Source organism: Hemitrygon akajei, chromosome 9 (genome assembly GCF_048418815.1).
Source record: "Hemitrygon akajei chromosome 9, sHemAka1.3, whole genome shotgun sequence".
Classification (NCBI taxonomy): Eukaryota; Metazoa; Chordata; class Chondrichthyes; order Myliobatiformes; family Dasyatidae; genus Hemitrygon; species Hemitrygon akajei.
Window position 1 is genome coordinate 168,551,920 of NC_133132.1, and position 19,491 is coordinate 168,571,410.

At 41.9% G+C, this 19,491-nt stretch overlaps 1 protein-coding gene across 1 annotated transcript in view; it reads left to right on the forward strand.

The window, feature by feature from the left end:
• Nucleotides 1-1,689: 1,689 nt before the first annotated feature.
• The window catches only part of LOC140732693 (calcium and integrin-binding family member 4-like), a 54,155-nt gene continuing 36,353 nt past the window's right edge, over nt 1,690-19,491 (forward strand). Inside the window, exon 1 of the mRNA XM_073055376.1 lies at nt 1,690-1,778. Within this exon, the coding sequence (XP_072911477.1) occupies nt 1,690-1,778 (89 nt within the window). The remainder of the gene's footprint in view (nt 1,779-19,491) is intronic.

Genomic DNA, 19,491 nt, shown 5'->3' on the forward strand with positions numbered 1-19,491 from the left:
TCTCCAGAGAGGAACTGTGGGAATACCAGGTCACCCCTGCTCGGTAGTTCGGTGTGGGGAGAGAGGACGGGGGGTCGGGAATGGGACTGAGGCAGTTGGGGATAATTCCAGCGTCATTAAAATTACAGAGGATGGCAAGGATGCTCGTATGAATATGAAGACAAGAAAGCAGTCCTCAGAATCAGGTTTATTATTACTGACATATGGCGTGAAGTTTGTTATTTCGGCAATACAGTGCAATACGTAAAATTAACTCTAAATTACAATAATAAATCTATCTACACAAATTAAATAAGTAGCGTAAAAAGTAGAGAGGTAGTGTTAATGGATTCAGAAATCTGATGGTGAAGAGAAAGAAGCTGTTCCTAAAATGTTGAATGAGTGTCCTCCTCTCTGATGATAGTAATGAGGAGAGGGCATATCCTGGGTGGTGAATGTCAGATGTTCTGTAAATTCAGAAATGAATGGAAAGAAGAACACAGGAAGTGAGATAATTCTCTACTTAGTATTTGCTTTTCCTTTATTTTAGTGAGGTGCTATCATACAACCGTAAGATAGGAGCAGAATTAGGTCATTCGACCCATCATGACTGCTCCAGAATCTGATCGTGGTGTGGCTGATCAATTTTCCTCTCAACCCCATTCTCCCTGTAACCTTTAACACCCTAACTTATCAAGAAGCTTACAACTTCTTCCTTAAATACACCCAGTGACCTGGACTCCATAGCCCCCTGTGGCAAAGAATTCTACAGATTCACCACTCTCGGGCAAAATAAATTCCACTTCATCTCTGTTCTAAATAAACATCCCTTTATTCTGAGGTTGTGTCCTCTGGTCATAGATTTCCCCACCATAGGAAACATCCTCTCCACATTCACTCTATCTAGACCTTTCAACATTTGATAGATTTCAATGAGATCTCCTCCCATTCTTAAAAATTCCAGTGAGTACAGGCCCAGAAACATTGAATGCCTCTTAATACTAAACCTTTCATTCACTGAATCGTTTTTGTAAACATCCTGTGAACCATCACCACATCCTTTCTTAGAGAGGGTATATAATAGAGCAAACATTAGTGGGAAGTTAAAGGATTGGGAAGCTTCTAAAAACCAACAGACGGCAACTAAAAAAGTCATTAAGAAGGTAAAGATGGAATATGAAAGTAAGCTAGTCAATAATATCAAAGAGGATACCAAAAGTTTCTTCAGATACATAAAGTATAAAGGAGAGGTGAGAGTGGATATTAGACCACTGGAAAATGATGCTGGAGAAGTAGCAATAGGGGACAATGAAATGGTCAATGAATAAGTATGTTGCATCAGTCTTCATGGTGGAAGATACTAATAGTATGGTAGAAGTTCCAGGTGTCAGGGGTCATGAAGTGTGTGAAGTTACCATAACTAGAGATGAAGTTCTTTGGAAACTGAAAGGTCTGAAAGTAGGTAAGTCACCTGGACCAGATGGTGTCCTAGAGTTCTGAAAGAAGTGGCTGAAGGGATTGTGGAGGCATTAGTAATGATCTTTTAAGAACTAGGCAGGAATGTGGGAACATAAATTGGGAGCAGATGTTCTCAGGGAAATGCAAAGCAGGATTAAGGAAAACCCCAAGGCATTCTACAAGTATGTGAAGAGCAAGAGGATGAACTGTGTAAGAATAGGACCAATCAGGAGTGAGAGTGGAAGCACGTGCATGGAGCTGGAGGAGGTAGCAGAGGCACTTAATACTGCTTCAGTATTCACCAGGGAAAAGGACCTTGGCGATTGTGAGAATGACTTAAAGTAGAGTGAAACGCTTAAGTGGATAGGATTAAGAAAGAGGGTGTGCTGGAGCTTTTGAAAGGTATTAAGTTAGACAAGTCACTGGGACCCAACAAAATATTCCCCAGTCTACTGGGGGAGGTGACGGAGGAGATTGTGGAGCCCCCGTGATGATCTTTGCATCATCAGTAGGGACAGGAAAAGTACCAGAGTTGCAAACATTGTTCCCATGTTCAAGAAAGAGAGTAGAGACAATCCAGGAAATTATTGACCAGTGAGTCTTACTTCAGTGGTGGGCAAGTTGTTGGAAAAGATCCTGAAAGGCAGGATTTGTAAACATTTGGAGAGGTATAATATTATTAGGAATAGTCATCTTGGCTTTGTCAAGGGCAGATCGTGCCTTACGAGCCTGATTGGATTTTTTGAGGATGTGACTAAACACATTGATGAAGGTAGAGCAGTGAATGTAGTGTATATAGATGTCAGTAAGGCATTTGATAAGGTTCACCATGTGAGGCTAATTCAGAAAGTAATGAAGCATGGGATCCAAGGAGACCTTGCTTTGTGGATCCATAATTGGCTTGACCACAGAAGACAAAGGGTGGTTGTGGATGGTTTGTATTCTGCATGGAGGTCGGTGACCAGTGGTGTGCCTCAGGGATCTGTTCTGGGACCACTTCTCTTTGTGATTTTTATACAGGACCTAGATGAGAAAGTAGGAGGGTGGGTTAGTAAGTTTGTTGATGATACAAATTTTAGGAGTGTTGTGGATAGTCTGGATGGTTGTCAGAGTGACATTGATAGGATGCAGAACTGGGATGAAAAGTGGCAGATGGAGTTCAACACAAGTAAGTGTGAAGTGGTTCATTTTGGTAGGCCAAATTTGAAGACAGAATATAATATTAATGGTAAGACTCTTGGCAGTGTAGAGGATCAGCGGGATCTTGGGGTCCGAGTCTATAGGACACTCAAAGCTACTGCGCAGGTTGACAGTGTTGGATAGAAGGTGTATCTTGTGTTGGCCTTCATCTACCGTGGGATTGAGTTCAAGACCCGCGAGGTAATGTTTCAGGTATATAAGACCTTGGTTAGACCCCAAATGGAATACTGTGTTCAGTTCCGGTAATCTCATTACAGGAAGGATATGGATGCTATAGAGAGAGTGCAGAGGAGATTTACAAGGATGTTGCCTGGATTGGAGAACATGCATTATGAGAACATGGTTGAGTGAACATGATTTTTTTCTCCTCGGAGCGACGGAGTATGAGAGGTGACCTGATAGAGGTGCATAAGATGATGAGAGGCATTGATCATGTAGCTAGCTGAGGCATTTTCCCAAGGCTAGTTTCAAGGTGTTTGGAAATAGGTATAAGGAGGATGTCAGAGGGAGGTTTTTCACAGAGTCTGGTGGGTGCATGGAATGCACTGCCAGCAAAGGTGGTAGACGCAGATACAATAGGGTCTTTTAAGAGACTCTTAGATACATACATGGAGCTTAGAAAAATGGAGGGCAATGCGGTAGGGAAATTCTAGGCAGCTTCTAGAGTAGGTTCCATGGTTGACACAACATTGTGGGCCGAAGGGCCTTTAATATGCTGTAGATTTTCTATGTTCTCCGTTCTAATCACTAGATGCTAGAATGGTTCTGGAAGAGTGGAAAATTGCAAATGTCACTCCATTCTTCAAGAAGGGAGAGAGGCAGAAAAAAGGATACTATAGGCCAGTTAGTCTGACCTCAGTGGTTTGGAAGATGTTGGAGTCGATTATTCAGGATGAGGTCTTGGGATACTTGGAGGCACATGATAAAATAGGCCATGTCAGCATGGTTTCCTCAAGGGAAAATCTTGCCTGAAATCTGTTGGAGTTGTTTGAAGAAGTAACAAGCGGATAGACAAAGGAGAATTGGTTGATGTTTTGTACTTGGATTTTAAGAAGGCCTTCATCAGATAAAGGGTCTCGGCCTGAAACGTCGACTGTTTATTCTTTTCCATAGATGCTACCTTGCCTGTTGAGTTCCTTCAGCATTTTGCATGTGTTGATTCAGATAGATCATCCATCATCAAGGACCCCCACCATCTAGGTCATGCTCTCTTCTCACTGTTGCCATCAGGAAGAAGGTATAGGAGCCTCAGGACTCACACCACTAGCTTCAGGAACAGTTATTACCCCTCAGACATCAGGCTCTTGAAACAGTGGGATAATTTCTCTCAACTTCACCTGCCCTGTCACTGAACTGTTCCCACAACCTATGGATTCACTTTCAAAGACTCTTCACCTCCTCTTCTTAATATTTATTTCTTGCTTATTTATTTATCTATCTATCTATCTATCTATCTATTTATTTCGTGTTTGCACAGAAATTGATAGGCAGAGGGGAAGAAGCTGTTTCTGAATCATTGAGTGTGTGTCTTCAGGCTTCTGTACCTCCTCCCTGATGGTAACAGTGAGAAGAGGGCATGTCCTGATTGAAGGGGTGCTTAATGATGGACGCCACCTTTTTGAGGCATTGCTCCTTGAAGAGAGGCTAGTGCCCATGATGGAGATGACTGAGTTTACTACTCTCTGCAGTCTATTTCAATCCTGTGCAGTCACCCCCAACCCACCACACCCATCCCCATCCCCAATAAACAGACTGTGATGCAGCCAGTTGGAATGCACTCCAAGGTACATCTGTGGAAATTTGTAAGTGCCTTTGGTGACAAATCTCCTCAAACTCCTAATGAAATATAGCCACTGTGGTGCCTTCTTTGTAACTGCATCGATATGTTGGACACAGGATAGATCCTCAGAGGTATTGACATCCAGTAACTTGAAATCACTCACTCTTTCCACTTCTGTTCTCTCTATGAGGACTGGTATGAGTTCCCTCATTTTCTCTCTTTCAGGTCCACAATCAGCAAATTAAACTATGCTGCTTATCTGCTCTACAAAATATAACACAATTACTTCAGTTTCTATCTTTAGTAATAATGTCAATTCTTTGCATAACAAGACTTACTTTTTGACTGAAAGAAGACTAGATAATTACCTTATAAACAACTCACCCGTTCTTAGCTTAAGCCCATCTCCCCTACTGGGGAGATAACCAGAGATAACTCTGGTAGCTAACCAGAGTCTTCCAAGTTGGCCCCAGATGTAGCCAATCATGCATCTTCTTGGCAAAGATCCTTCCTGTTGCCATTTCTGTAGCTTTGGGCTTTTACGGGATGGGGTTGCTAACCTCCTCTTTTCAATAGGCAATAGACAATAGGTGCAGAAGTAGACCATTCGGCCCTTCGAGCCTGCACCACCATTCTGAGATCATGGCTGATCATCTACTATCAATACCCGGTTCCTGCCTTGTCCCCATATCCCTTGATTCCCCTATCCATAAGATACCTATCTAGCTCCTTCTTGAAAGCATCCAGGGAATTGGCCTCCACTGCCTTCTGAGGCAGTGCATTCCAGACCCCCACAACTCTCTGGGAGAAGAAGTTTTTCCTTAACTCTGTCCTAAATGACCTACCCCTTATTCTCAAACCATGCCCTCTGGTACTGGACTCTCCCAGCATCTGGAACATATTTCCTGCCTCTATCTTGTCCAATCCCTTAATAATCTTATATGTTTCACACGCAGGCTTGGAACTGTTCATGGCGAAGTTAATTCCCCCCTTGCCATGTTATATTTTTTCATTCATCAGGTTAAGCCTGCATGATTGTGCAGTTCCATTCTGAACCAGGTAAAAAGATCTGCACAGGTTAACAGGATCAAGAATTGGCTCTAAGTCCTACAGTCAAGGAGATCAAGACTAATTGTAGTCTTACTCTATATAATGTCTTTTTATACTTCTGGTTTTTAAAAATTCTGATTAAAATTTAGCAATTGGATTAGCATTACTTGCTGTTTACAAAGAGAATTTGGCACTTCTACACTTTTTCATGTCTCAAAGTATTTTATGAATTCTAGAAGTTTTGGCTTTAACTTTCATGCCATAACACCAAACCTGAGACTTATTACACAATAATATGTTTCTATCTTGATTATAATTCGTTTAACATATTGTTGCAATCAGTCTTTTTTTTAATACTTTTGATAAGGTATTAGTTGAATTAATGATTTTTTAGCAATTGCAGTTTCACATTTTTTAGCATTGCATTTTAATAATACGTGGTGTTTATCTCCACCTACTGGTGACAAAGCAGTATAGCAGTTACATAATGGTTTGTCACCTACAAGAGAAAATCTGCAGATGCTGGAAATCCAAGCAACACACACAAAACTCAGCAGGCCAGGCAGCATTTGTGGAAGAGTAAACAGTCAACATTTCAGGCCAAGACCCTTCATCTGAACAGTTAACACACACTGGAGGCTGTGGTGGAACAAAGGACCCTATGGAAAATCCTGGCAATTCCGGACAATGTTTTTCACCCTCTGCATGCCCCACCTTGGCTGAACAGAGGAACACTTTTAGTGATAGACTTAGTCAACTGCACTACTCCAAAGAGCGCCATATGAGGTCATTCTTACCCTCGGCCATTAGGCTATAATGAGTCAGTCTATAGCCAGGGACATGGAGACCCCTCCTGTTAGATTGTTTGAGACAACTTATTTTATATTCTTTCTTACTTCTCTTCTAATACTTGTGTATCTGTGCACTTGTAATGTTACTGTGACACTGTAATCTCCTTTGGGATCAATCAAGTATCTATCTATCTATCGATGAAGGATTTTTGCAGTCTTTGCAGAAATCTCAATTTTGTCTTTGTCTTTTTCCTGAGTTTTTTACCTTTAGTTTTATATATTCTGTACCTGTTACATCATGGTCTGGTACAGCAATTTTAATAGACCATAAGATATAGGAGCAGAATTAGGCCATTTAGCCCATTGAGTCTGCTCTGCCATTTCAACATGGCTGATCCAATTTTCCTCTCAGTCCCAATCTCCTGCCTTCTCCCTGTATCTCTTCATGCCCTGACCAATCAAGAATCTATCAAACTTTGCCTTAAATATACATAAAGATGGCCGCTACAGCTGCCTGTGGCAAAGTATTCCACAGATTCATCACCCTTTGGCTACAGAAATCCTTCTCATCTCCTTTCTTAAAGGATGCCCCTCTGTTCTGAGGCTGTGTTCTCTGGTTTTAGACTCTCCCACCATGGGAAACATCCTCTCCACATCCACTCTATCAAGGCCTTTAACCAATCGACAGGTTTCAATGAGGTCACTCCTCATTCTCCTGAATTCTAGTGAATACACACCCAGAACCATCAGCCGCTCTTCAAATGACAAGCCATTCAATCCTGGAATCATTTTCATGAACCTCCTTGAATCCTCAGTTTCAGCACATCCTTTCTAAGATAAGGGGCCCAAACCTGCTCACAATACTCCAAGTGAGGCCTCACCTGTGCTTTATAAAGTTTCAACATTATATTCTTGCCTTTATACTCTAGTCCTTTTGAAATGAATGGTAACATTGCATTTGCCTTCCTCACCACAGACTCAACCTGCAAATTAACCTTTAGGGAATCCTGCACAAGGACTTCCAAGTCACTTTGCATCTCAGTTTTTTGAACTTTCTCTCCATTTAGAAGATACTCAACCTTTTCACTGCTTCAACCAAAGTGCATGACCATACACTTTCCAACACTGTATTCCATCTGCCATTTCTTTGCCCATTCTGCTAATCTGTCTAAGTCCTTCTGTAGTCTCTCTACTTCCTCAAAATGACCTGCCCCTCCAACTATCTTCATAACATCTGCAAACTTTGCAATAAAGCCATCAATTCCATCATCCAAATTATTGACATGTAACATAAAAAGAATTGGTCCCAACACAGACCCCTGTGGAACGCCACTAGTTGGTGGCAGCCGATCAGCCACTGCTTTATCCATGTTAGAATCTTTCCTGTAACACCATGAGCTCATAGCTTGTTAAGCAGCTTCATCTGTGGCACTTTGTTGAAGGCCTTCAGAAAATCCAAGCACACAACATCAGCTGATTTTCCTTTGTCTATCCAACTTGTTATTTCTTCTAAGAATTCCAACAGATTTGTCAGGCAAGATTTTCCCTTGAATGAAGCATGCTGATTATGGCCTATTTTATCATGTGCCTCCAAATACCCTAACACCTCATCCTTAATAATCGACTTCAACATCTTCCCAACCACTGAGGTCAGTCTAACTGGCCTATAGGTTCCTTCCGTTGCCTCTCTCCCTTCTTAAAGAGTGGAGTGACATTTAAAATTTTCCACTCTTCCAGAACCATTCCAGAATCTAGTGATTCTTGAAAGATCATTACTGATGCCTCCACAAATTCTTCAGCCACTTCTTTCAGAACACTGGGGTGTACACCATCTGGTCCAGGTGAATTACCTACCTTCAGACCTTTCAGTTTCCCAAGAACCTTCTCTCTAGTCATGGTAACTTCACACACTTTGTGCCCCCTGACACGTGGAACATACACAATACTGCTAGTGGCTTCCACAGTGAAGATCTTCTCATACCCACCATTGAGCAGGAGGTACAGAAGCCTGAAGTCACACACCATCAGTTTCATGGCCTTTGATCGATCAGCTCATGAATGTGCACAACATGTTCACTACCTCAGGTCAGCAACACCATGACCACTTTGCACTACAATGGACTTCATCTTTTTATCCTTCTTGTAAAAAATACGTATGATGTTTGTAAATTGTGCTTAATTGATGTTTTCTTGCTTGTCTGGTGCTGTGAGTCAGTAATGGTGCTGCGAGTAAGTTTTTCAATGCAGCTGTGCACACATATATTGTACTTGTACATATGACAGCAAACTCAACTTTGATTTTTGACCTTGAGGTATTACACAGATTCAGGAAATACTCAACTGGTGAGGCAGTATCTGTGGAGAAAGATGTGGCTACAATCTCAGTTTAGTGATCTTTCATCAGAAACCGGGAGAAATGGAAGTAAACAGGCTGTACAATGCAAAGAAAGCAAGGGAACTGGGAAAGAGGGAAAATTTGTCTTTGCTTGGCTGAAAGGCAGAAGCTGTGGAAAAGTGAGAAGTTCCCATGGCATACGGTGCCACGGTAGTGTACTGGTTAGCGAAACACTGTTACAACTCAGGGTGTTGCAGTTTGGAGTTCAATCTGGCACCTTCTAAGGAGTTTGTACGTCTTCCCCATGTATCATTAGTTTCCTCCAGGTGCTCAAGTTTCCTCTCACATAAAGATTAGTTAATTGGTCATAGTAAATTGTCCTGATTGGGCTAGGGTTGAATAGGTGGTTTGCTGAATGGTGCGGCTCACTGAGCTGGCTGGGCCTGTTCCGCCCTGTATCTCTGAATAAATAATTTAAAAGTTCCAGTGCAACATTTCAGAGAAGTTTGGATGGGAGGGGTATGGAGGGCTGTGGTCCTGGTGCAGCTCCTTGGGACGAGGCAGAAAAACTGTTTGACACAGACTAGATGGGCCAAGGTGTCTGTTTTTCTGCTGCAGTGTCCTGTGATTCTATAACTACTTCAGACTGTTGCTGGGCTATTCTGCGTCAGCTCTCCAGACAAATCCTCCTTGTTTTGAGAGAAGGACTTTGGAGGATCAATGGGCTGTGAGTGACTTTACCACATCCAGACTCAGGGCCTGAGTAGATGCCAGGTGACATTCCAGATTTATTCCTTTCTGTGCTCCAGTTTCCTCCTGGAGTCCAAAGATGTCCTGGTTAATTGGTCATTCTAAATTGTCCTGTGATTAGACTAGGGTTAAATATTTATTTATCTATTGAGATACAGCGCTGAATAGACCCTTTGAGCCTTGCTGCCCAGTAATCCCCTGATTTTAATCTGAGCCTAATCACAGGACAATTTACAATGACCAATTAACCTACCAAATAGTACACTTCTTTGGACTGTGGGAGGAAATTGTAACACCTGGTAGAAACCCACATGGCCACAGGGAGAAGTGCAAACTCCTCACAGGCAGCGGTGAGAATTGAACCCCTGTCACTGGTACTGCAAAGCGTTGTGCTAACCTCTACTCTACCGTGCCGAGGTTTGCTTGGAGGTACGGCTCCTTGGGCCAGAAGGGCCTGTTTCACGTGGCATCTCTAAATAAAATAAAACAAAATACCATTTTCTCCATCCATATTTCATTGCAATAAATATCAAACATTGTACTGGGCCTAGTATGTTTTTCAAACCTCTTAATATCTGAATCAGAATCAGGTTTAATATCACTGGCATATGTCATGAAATTTATTCACTTTGCAGCCACAGTACAATGCAATACATAACAATAGAAAAAAACCCTGTGAATTACAGTAAGTATATATAATTAAATAATTAACTAGTACAAAAATAGGAAAGAAAAAAGTACTGAGGTAGTGTCCAAGGGTTCAATGTCCATTCAGAAACTGGATGGCAGAGGGGAAGAAGCTTTTCCTGAATCACAGAGTGTGTGCCTTCAGCCTCCTGTAGCTCCTTGCTGATGGTAGCAATTTGATTGTGCTTTAAAGAAAAAGTATATGATAATCATTGTTTTTATATTTCTACAGACACTAACATTTTTAACAAGAAAGGAAATTCAGTGGTAAGGATGTTTGCATTAACTCTGCTTTTTATTTGCAGATTGTGAAACTCTAAAGTAAAAGAGAGAAAATGGTGGAAATACCCAGCTGATCAGGCATTTGTGGGGAGAGAAACAAGAGATAATATTTCAGATGGAGATATCTGCTGAAGGCTATGAGCTGAAACATTGACTATGGTTCTCTTCTCACAGCTGCGACACAACCTGATGAATATTCCCACCGTCTCCTGTCTTTTTAAAATTCTTTCTTAGATGCTTATTTATTTATTTATTGAGATTATTGTCACGTGAACAAAATCATTGGAGAGAAGTAGCTGGTAGATATGAAGTAGTCTTTTACTCAACAAAATGAGATATAGCGGCGTCTTATTGAGACTCCTTCAGAAGAAGAGGCCTGCTCAACCCAATACTACATTTTCACGCACACTACAGACACCCAAAATGAATGTTAAATCAGCATTGTCTGACTTTCTAATTGACTGCAGTTCATAGTTCTTTGGAACCCATTGTCCAGAGCTGTATTTTAAATTTAATCCACAGTCCATATTCAGATCTGAAGATTGGTGGCTAAAGTTAGTTGCCGAAGTTAGTATTTTGCTACATGTCCTAACCCCTAAAAAGCTCTAACAGAGCTACAGTGTAGAATCGACATTTCCAGCCCTTCAAGCCGTGCTGCCCAGCAATCCCTGATTTAACCCTATTCTTCTTCTGTGTTGAATTTACCAGCGGAGATGTAACAAGTAAATAATTTCAAGTGAAGTGCTAATATTAGTGCAATTACAAATTACGTACCTCATTGCAGATATTTTCTCGCAGTAGAGTGTTGACTTATTGAGTAATCGTGTAATTCCAGTAGAGTGGTGCTCTATCCTGTGAGTAATTTTTTTTGGGAATATAAGCGAGCTGGCTGCTCCTCTAAGTCACCAGACCAGGAGTTCCCAGCCTTATTTATGCTATGGACCAGTACGATAAAGTCAGCGTGGCTTCTGTGAAGGGAAATCTTGCCTGACAAATCTGTTAGACTTCTTCAAGGAAGTAACAAGCAGGGTAGACAAAGGAGAGGCAGTGGATATTATTTACTTGAATTTTCAGAAGGCTTTTGATAAGGTGCCACACATGAGTCTGCTTAGCAAGATAAAGTCTTATAGCGTTACTGGAAAGATACTGACATAGATAGAGGAATGGCTGACAGCGTGGAGTAAATGAGGTGCTCGAGGAATATAAAGAATGTAAGAAGAATCTTAAGAAAGAAATTAGAAAAGCTAAAAGAAGATATTAGGTTGCTTTGGCAAGTAAGGTGAAAATAAATCCGAAGGGTTTCTACAGTTATATTAATAGCAAAAGGATAGTGAGGGATAAAATTGGTCCCTTAGAGAATCAGAGTGGACAGCTATGTGTGGAGCCGAAAGATATGGGGGAGATTTTGAACAATTTCTTTTCTTCAGTATTCACTAAGGAGAAGGATATTGAATTGTGTAAGGTAAGGGAAACAAGTAGGGAAGTTATGGAAACTATGACGATTAAAGAGGAGGAAGTACTGGTACTTTTAAGGAATATAAAAGTGGATAACTCTCTGAGTCCTGACAGGATATTCCCTAGGACCTTGAGGGAAGTTAGTGTGGAAGTAGCAGGGGCCCTGACAGAAATATTTCAAATGTCATTAGAAACGGGGATGGTGCCAGAGGATTGGCGTATTGCTCATGTGGTTCCATTGTTTAAAAAGGGTTTTAAGAGTAAACCTAGCAATTATAGGCCTGTCAGTTTGACGTCAGTGGTGGGTAAATTAATGGAAAGTATTCTTAGAGATGGTATATATAATTATCTGGATAGACAGGGTCTGATTAGGAATAGTCAACATGGATTTGTGCATGGAAGGTCATGTTTGACAAATCTTACTGAATTTTTTGAAGAGGTTACAAGGAAAGTTGATGAGGGTAAAGCAGTGGATGTTGTCTATATGGACTTCAGTAAGGCCTTTGACAAGGTTCCGCACGGAAGGTTAATTAGGAAGGTTCAATCGTTAGGTATTAATGTTGAAGTAGTAAAATGGATTCAACAGTGGAGAGATGCCAGAGAATAGTGGTGAATAACTGTCAGGTTGGAGGCCAGTGACTAGTGGTGTGCCTCAGAGATCTGTACCAGGTCCAATGTTGTTTTTCATATACATTAACGATCTGGATGATGGGGTGGTAAATTGGATTAGTAAGTATGCAGATGATACAAAGGTAGGTGGCGTTGTGGATAATGAAGTAGGTTTTCAAAGCTTGCAGAGAGATTTAGGCCAGTTAGAAGAGTGGGCTGAATGATGGCAGATGGAGTTTAATGCTGATAAGTGTGAGGTGCTACATTTTGGTAGGAATAATCCAAATAGGACATACATGGTAAATGGTAGGGCATTGAAGAATGCAGTAGAATAGAGTGATCTAGGAATAATGGTTCATAGTTCCCTGAAGGTGGAATCTCATGTGGATAGGGTGGTGAAGAAAGCTTTTGGTATGTTGGCCTTTATAAATCAGAGCATTGAGTATAGGAGTTGGGATGTAATGTTAAAATTGTACAAGGAATTGGTGAGGCCAAATTTGGAGTATTGTGTACAGTTCTGGTCACCGAATTATAGGAAAGGTGTCAACAAAATAGAGAGAGTACAGAGAAGATTTACTAGAATGTTACCTGGGTTTCAGCGCCTAAGTTACAGAGAAAGATTGAACAAGTTAGGTCTTTATTCTTTGGAGCATAGAAGGTTGAGGGGGGACTTGATAGAGGTATTTAAAATTATGAGTGGGATAGATAGAGTTGATGTGGATAGGCTTTTTCCATTGAGAGTAGGGGAGATTCAAACAAGAGGACATGTGTTGAGAGTTGGGGGCAAAAGTTTAAGGGTAACACGAGGGGGAATTTCTTTACTCAGAGAGTGGTAGCTGTGTGGAACGAGCTTCCAGTAGAAGTTGTAGAGGCAGGTTTGGTATTGTCATTTAAAGCAAAATTGGATAGGTATATGGACAGAAAAGGAATGGAGGGTTATGGGCTGAATGCGGGTCAGTGGGACTAGGTGAGAGTAAGCGTTTGGCATGGACTAGAAGGGCCGAGATGGCCTGTTGCCATGCTGTAATTGTTATATGGCTACATAGGAGGCAGCAACTGGGAATAAAAGGGGCCTTTTCTGGTTGGCTGCTGGTGACTAGTGGTGTTCCTCAGGGGTCAGTATTGGGACTGCTAATTTTCACATTGTTTGTCAATAATTTAGATAATGGAGTAGATGGCTCTGTGGCAACATTTGTAGATGATACCAAGTCAGGTGGAGGGGGAGCAATGCAATTGCAGCAGGACTTAAGTCAAATTGGAAGAATGGGCAAAATAGTGGCAGATGGAATACAGTGTTGGGAAATGTATGATAATGCATTTTGGTTAAAGGAACTATTATCTAAGTGGGGAGAAGGTTCAAACATCGGAGGTCCTGAGGGACTGAGGAGGCCTTGTGCAAGACTCCCAGAAGGTTAATTTACAGGTTGAGTCTGTGGCATTTATTACAAGGGGAATAGAATATAAAAGCAAGGAGATAATGCTGAGCCTTTATAAGACACTAGTCAGGCTGCACTTGGAGTATTGTCAACAGTTTTGGGCCTCATATCTCAGAAAGGATGTGTTGTCGTTGGAGAGAATCCAGACGAGGTTAATGAGGATGATTCCGGAAATGAAGGGGTTAACATATGAGGAGTGTTTGGCAGCTTTGGGCCTGTACTCACTGGAATTTAGAAGAATGTGGGGGGGATCTCATTGAAGCCTGCCAACTGTTGAAAGGACTAGATAAGGTGGATGTGGAGAGGATGTTTCCTATGGTGGGGGTATCCAGAACTAGGGGGCACAGCCTCAAAATTGAGCAGTGTCTTTTTAGAACAGAGGTAAGAAGGCATTTTTTTAGCCAGAGAGTGGTGAATCTCTGGAATGCTCTGCCCCAGACTGTGGTGGAGGCCAAGTCCGTGGGTATACTTAAGGTAGAATTTGTCAATTTCCTGATCGGTCAGGGCATCAAAGGATATGGCGAGAAGGCAGGTGTGTGTGGTTGAGTGGGATCTGGGATCAGCCATGATGGGATGGCTGAGCAGACTCGATGGGCTGAATGGCCTAATTCTGCACCTATGTCTTAAGGTCTTATACCATTAAGCAAGGGGTTCATGGACCCCAGGTTAGGAACTCCTGTCCTAGACCCTCAAAAATATACCTAAGTTACATGTCACAAAACATTCTAATCAACTCAACTTCAGATTTTGATTCAGTTTTATTTATCACATATACATTGAATCATAGAATGAAATATGTCAGGCGCATTAACAACCACCACACCCATGTGCTGTGGGCAGCCGGCAAGTGTCACCCCACACATTCTGGTGCCAACATACACGCCCCACAATGCTCAACGCAAGCAGCAGCAGGACAACAACAGAACAAAACAGAACAACAACAGCAAAACAAGCCTGTTTCCCACCCTCCCACCCCCTCACTCACGCAGGCCTCCTAGCCCAGATCAGACTACTTCCAGCTGTGTAGGACTCTCAAATATGGGCCCATTTTTCCTGTCCTTCAGGATGTGGGGGTTAGATTAGAAGATAATAAATTTTACCTATCAGTAGATAATTACGTTTTCTATTTTCTCTTTCTTGTTCTTGTTCTAGATATACCTGACTTGACATTTTATCTGATCTTACATTATCCTCACTTTGTACCATTTGGCACCAAGGATCAGAGGATATGTTATCTCTTGGTGCTCACAAATTTATCTCTCGTGGGTACCATTCATGCGCACAGAATCTCAACCATATTAGTGCAAAGAGCTTTAACAGAATTCACTATAAATAGTTCAGACAAATGAAGAAGCCAGTCATCTATCCACAGTTGAATTTGTTGCATTGCAGTCTACCTTGGAAGATTTGATGAGATCTGAAATGGAGGTTTTTTTGGTATTGTACTTATGAGAAATCTTTTCTCCATGACTGTTCAAGTTTTTACTCAGGATGCCTACTTGAAGGGACCTGTATCTCACCTTCTGTGCAGACACTCCTGTACCTAGTATCAGTTCATGTACACAGAGAATAAGTTAGTGTGTGTGATTCTTATATGCTGCATCAGATCTGGAATAACAATTATTTTGTTCCCCTTTACACTTGTGTACTGGAAATGACATTAAACAATCTTGAATATTGAATATTTCAGCCTTCAAATAACCGATTGACTCACAGAAGTGTATCTCATGAGGATTCAGTAACTCTTAAATATTGTCTGGATTATTCTGAGATGGATGCATCAGTGAAAAGGCCAGTATTATTTGCCCATCGCTAAATGTCTGTGAAGACTCGAAACACTGTGGGGCAAATGCTCTGTTCCTCTTCTATTGCAGCAGATTACCTGTTTGAAGGATTATTGTTGAAGATGATGGCCAATTACCCGTTTGAAGGATTATTATTGAAGATGATGGCAAATTACCTGTTTGAAGGGTTATTGTTGAAGATGATGGCAAATTACCCGTTTGAAGGGTTATTGTTGAAGATGATGGCAAATTACCTGTTTGAAGGATTATTGTTGAAGATGATGGCAAATTACCCGTTTGAAGAATCACATTTGAGTTTCACTTGTTGAAGGTGATCATTACCTGCACTTTTGAAACACAGGTGTTACTTGCCACTTATCAGCCCATGCCTGAATGTTTTCCAGATTCAGCAGCATGGACAGCTTCCATGAAGAATAATGGAATTCTACAGTAAAAATCACTGCCTCTTACACTATGATGGAAGAGCAGTCACTGATGAAGATTGTTGTGCCTAGGTCAATGCCCTGGAGGAATTCCTGCAGTGAAGCCTAAGGTTGGAATAATTACCTTCCAACATCCAGAACACATATGATTTTTGCCAGGAATTATCCAATTTGAGTTTTTCCCCCTCCTGATGCTTATTGACCTTCCTATAGTAGCATTATCATACTTTCTAAGTATCTACATGCAACCTTGTACAATGTGAAATGGGCACCACACACCATGCTCTTTCCCAAGATGCTGTAAAGCTCAAGTCAAAGGATGTTAAACATAGACTCAGAAAAAAAGCAAGTTTGCATTATATCCTTCTTAAGTATTAGCTGCTGTGAGTTCTACCTACCTTAAGAATTGATCACTTAGTGATGCAGTGGAATCACTGTAGCTTTTCTTAGCACTTTGTTCATTCATTCATTCACTCCTTCAGGACTTGCCGTGTTGTATCACATGGGTGATCATGGTCTTTCCATGACTATGATTGTTCCTGGCAAATTTTTCTACAGAAGTGACTTGCTGTTGCCTTCTTCCAGGCAGTGTCTTTACAAGACGGGTAACCCCAGCCATTATCAATACTCTTCAGAGATTGTCTACCTGGCGTCAGTGGTCGTTTAATCAGGAATTGTGATATGCACCAGCTGCTCATATGATCATCCATCACCTGTTCCCATGGGTTCACATGACCCTGATTGGGAAGAAGCGGGTGCTACACCTTGCCCAAGGGTGACCTGCAGGCTAGCGGAGGGAAGGAACTCCTTACATCTTCTTTGGTAGAGACATATCTCCACCCCACCACTAGCTTAATACTTAGATTCTGCATTAAGACTAGAATTAAGAATACAAAAGGAGATGAAAAGTTAGAGGAGCACAACACATTCCTCTCCTTAGTGTCTCTTCTTTCCTTTTCAAGGTGGCTGGGGTTCTGTCAGAGTCTGTGATCTACAGCTGTGCTCAAACTGCGGTTCTTCATGGTGGTGAGTTCCCGCTCCCAGATCTTCCAACCGGCTATTTTCGATGTCTCCAGGTGCGGCCTGGAAGACGTGCAGGGTGCAGCTTTGGAGACTCTGTAATCCACCAATTCCTGACTGGTGAGGGAGGAGAGGGTCCGCGGGAGGTATTAGGCAGGTAAGAAGAGAGAAAAGGTCAGAGTGGGAAATTGAGGACAAAGGAAGTGGGAGGGAATTTTTTTTTAACTGGAAGGAGAAACTGATATTCATGCCATCAAGTTGGAGGCTACCTGGACGGAATAAACGGTGTAGTTCCTTCACCCTGAGGGGGGCCTCATCTTGGCACACTGGCTGACATATTAGAATGGGAATGGGAATCACAATTAAAATATTTTGCCACCGAAGGTTGTTCATATAAAATGGAAGCCTTTCTTTGTTGGATTAAATTGGATATGACTATCCCCCATCTCTCTCCTGCAAGATCTTCCTAAATCATATTCTGCTGTATTTAATTAAAGGCTGGAGGATGACCAAGCAGTAGACTTACCTGCTGATGGCTGTTGTGTGAACCCATTATGCATGTCCAACGTGATTAGTGAACCTGAAGCCCGTGTCTGGAAATGTTGTGGTGTCCAGCTGCCACAGCTGAGCTGGAAGGTGACTCATGGGAAGACTACGGCTTTATAAAACAAAGTTGTGTAGTCAGTTAATTATTCTTTATTGAGATAAACGTGGAGTAGGCCCTCCAGCCCTTCGAGCTACGTTGCCCAGCATTCTCCAATTTAATCCCAGCCTAATCACAGGACAATTTATAATGACTGATTAACCTACCAACTGGTATGTCTGGATTGTGGGAGGAAACCGGAGCACCCAGAGGAAACTCACACAGTCATGGGTAGAACGTACAAACTCCTTGCGGGCAGCAGTGGGAATTGAACCCAGGTCGCTGATACTGTAAAGCGTTGTGCTAACCATTACGCTACTGTGCCATTGTTATCATTCAAAACAAACAGAAGCATTTTTAATGGTGGAATTAAAATGGACATTAGCTATCATGTACAACAATCTTTCAATGGTAACATTTTATTGCTGGTAGAGAAAGATGCACATATATATCAGTAAAGATATATAGTAAAGATAATGTACATCAGGCTGGGATATTTATCACAACTTGGATCGAAGTGTGGCAACTGGATGATCCATATCTGCTGGTACAAACTGCCTTCCAAGTCAGGGAAACATAAAGTTATCTGGAGAGCACTGTACCTCTATTGCCACCTCCCACCCCACTCTCCTGAGCCAGGTCCGAAGTGAGACACAAATTGGTTATCCTGTTATAGGGAAAAGTCTTGTTCAATGGACATTTAATACTTCATTACACTACAAAATCTTTTACAAGTTTGTTTCCCAGAATTCCTTGTGCACCGGGGCTCCAGTTCACTCATTGCTTGGTAAATGCATGATGGGTTCACAGACCAACCAGCAACAGGCAAGGTTAAAGTGATGTTTGGCTACTCTCCAGCTTTTAGTTAACTAGAGCTTTGGAGGGCCTTACTGGATGGAAAGGGGGAGTGATTCTGCTTTCAGTCCAACAAAGAAAAGTTTCCAGTTCATATGAATGACCTATGTTTTTGCAGCCCAATCTCAGACCTACTTCTGATTAGCATGAAGTCTTTACATGCACTTTTATTGCATTCATCTGCTTACACACAGGCTCTTACTCAGTTTAGTTGGAAGCCTGATCATTTGTGGATCCTGAAGATATTGCGGAGCATTAATCATGATCTTTCAAGAATCAATATATTCTGGAATGGTTCTGGAGAACTAGAAAATTGTAAATGTCTCTTCTCTCTTTAAGAAGGGAGGGAGGCAGAAGAAAGGACACTATAGGCCAGTTAGCCAGACTTCATGGTTTGGAAGCTGTTAGTATGGATAGAAGATTGGCTGACTGGCTGGAGGCAAAGAATTGGAACAAAGGGGACCTTTAGTACTGCTTGAGTACTGTTGGGGGGTACGGCCCACCTAGAGGAAGCAACAGTGGTCGTGCCTCTGGCACAGAGACTGGCCCTGTGGCTCAGAAGGGTAGGGAAAGGAAGATGGTGGCAGCAGTGATAGGGGACTCTATAGTTAGGGGGTCAGACAGGTGATTCTGTGGATGCAGGAAAGAAACACGGATGGTAGTTTGGCTCCCAGGTGCCAGGGTCCGGGATGTTTCTGATCGCATCCAAGATATCTTGAAGTGGGAAGGAGAACAGCCAGAGGTCGTGGTACATATTGGTACCAACGACATAGGTAAGAAAAGGGAGGAGGTCCTGAAAACAGACTACAGAGTTAGGAAAGAAGTTGAGAAGCAGGACTTCAGGGGTGCCATGTGACAGTGAGTATAGGAATAGAATGAGATGGAGGATAAATGTGTGGCTGAGGGATTGGAGCGGGGGCAAGGATTCAGATTT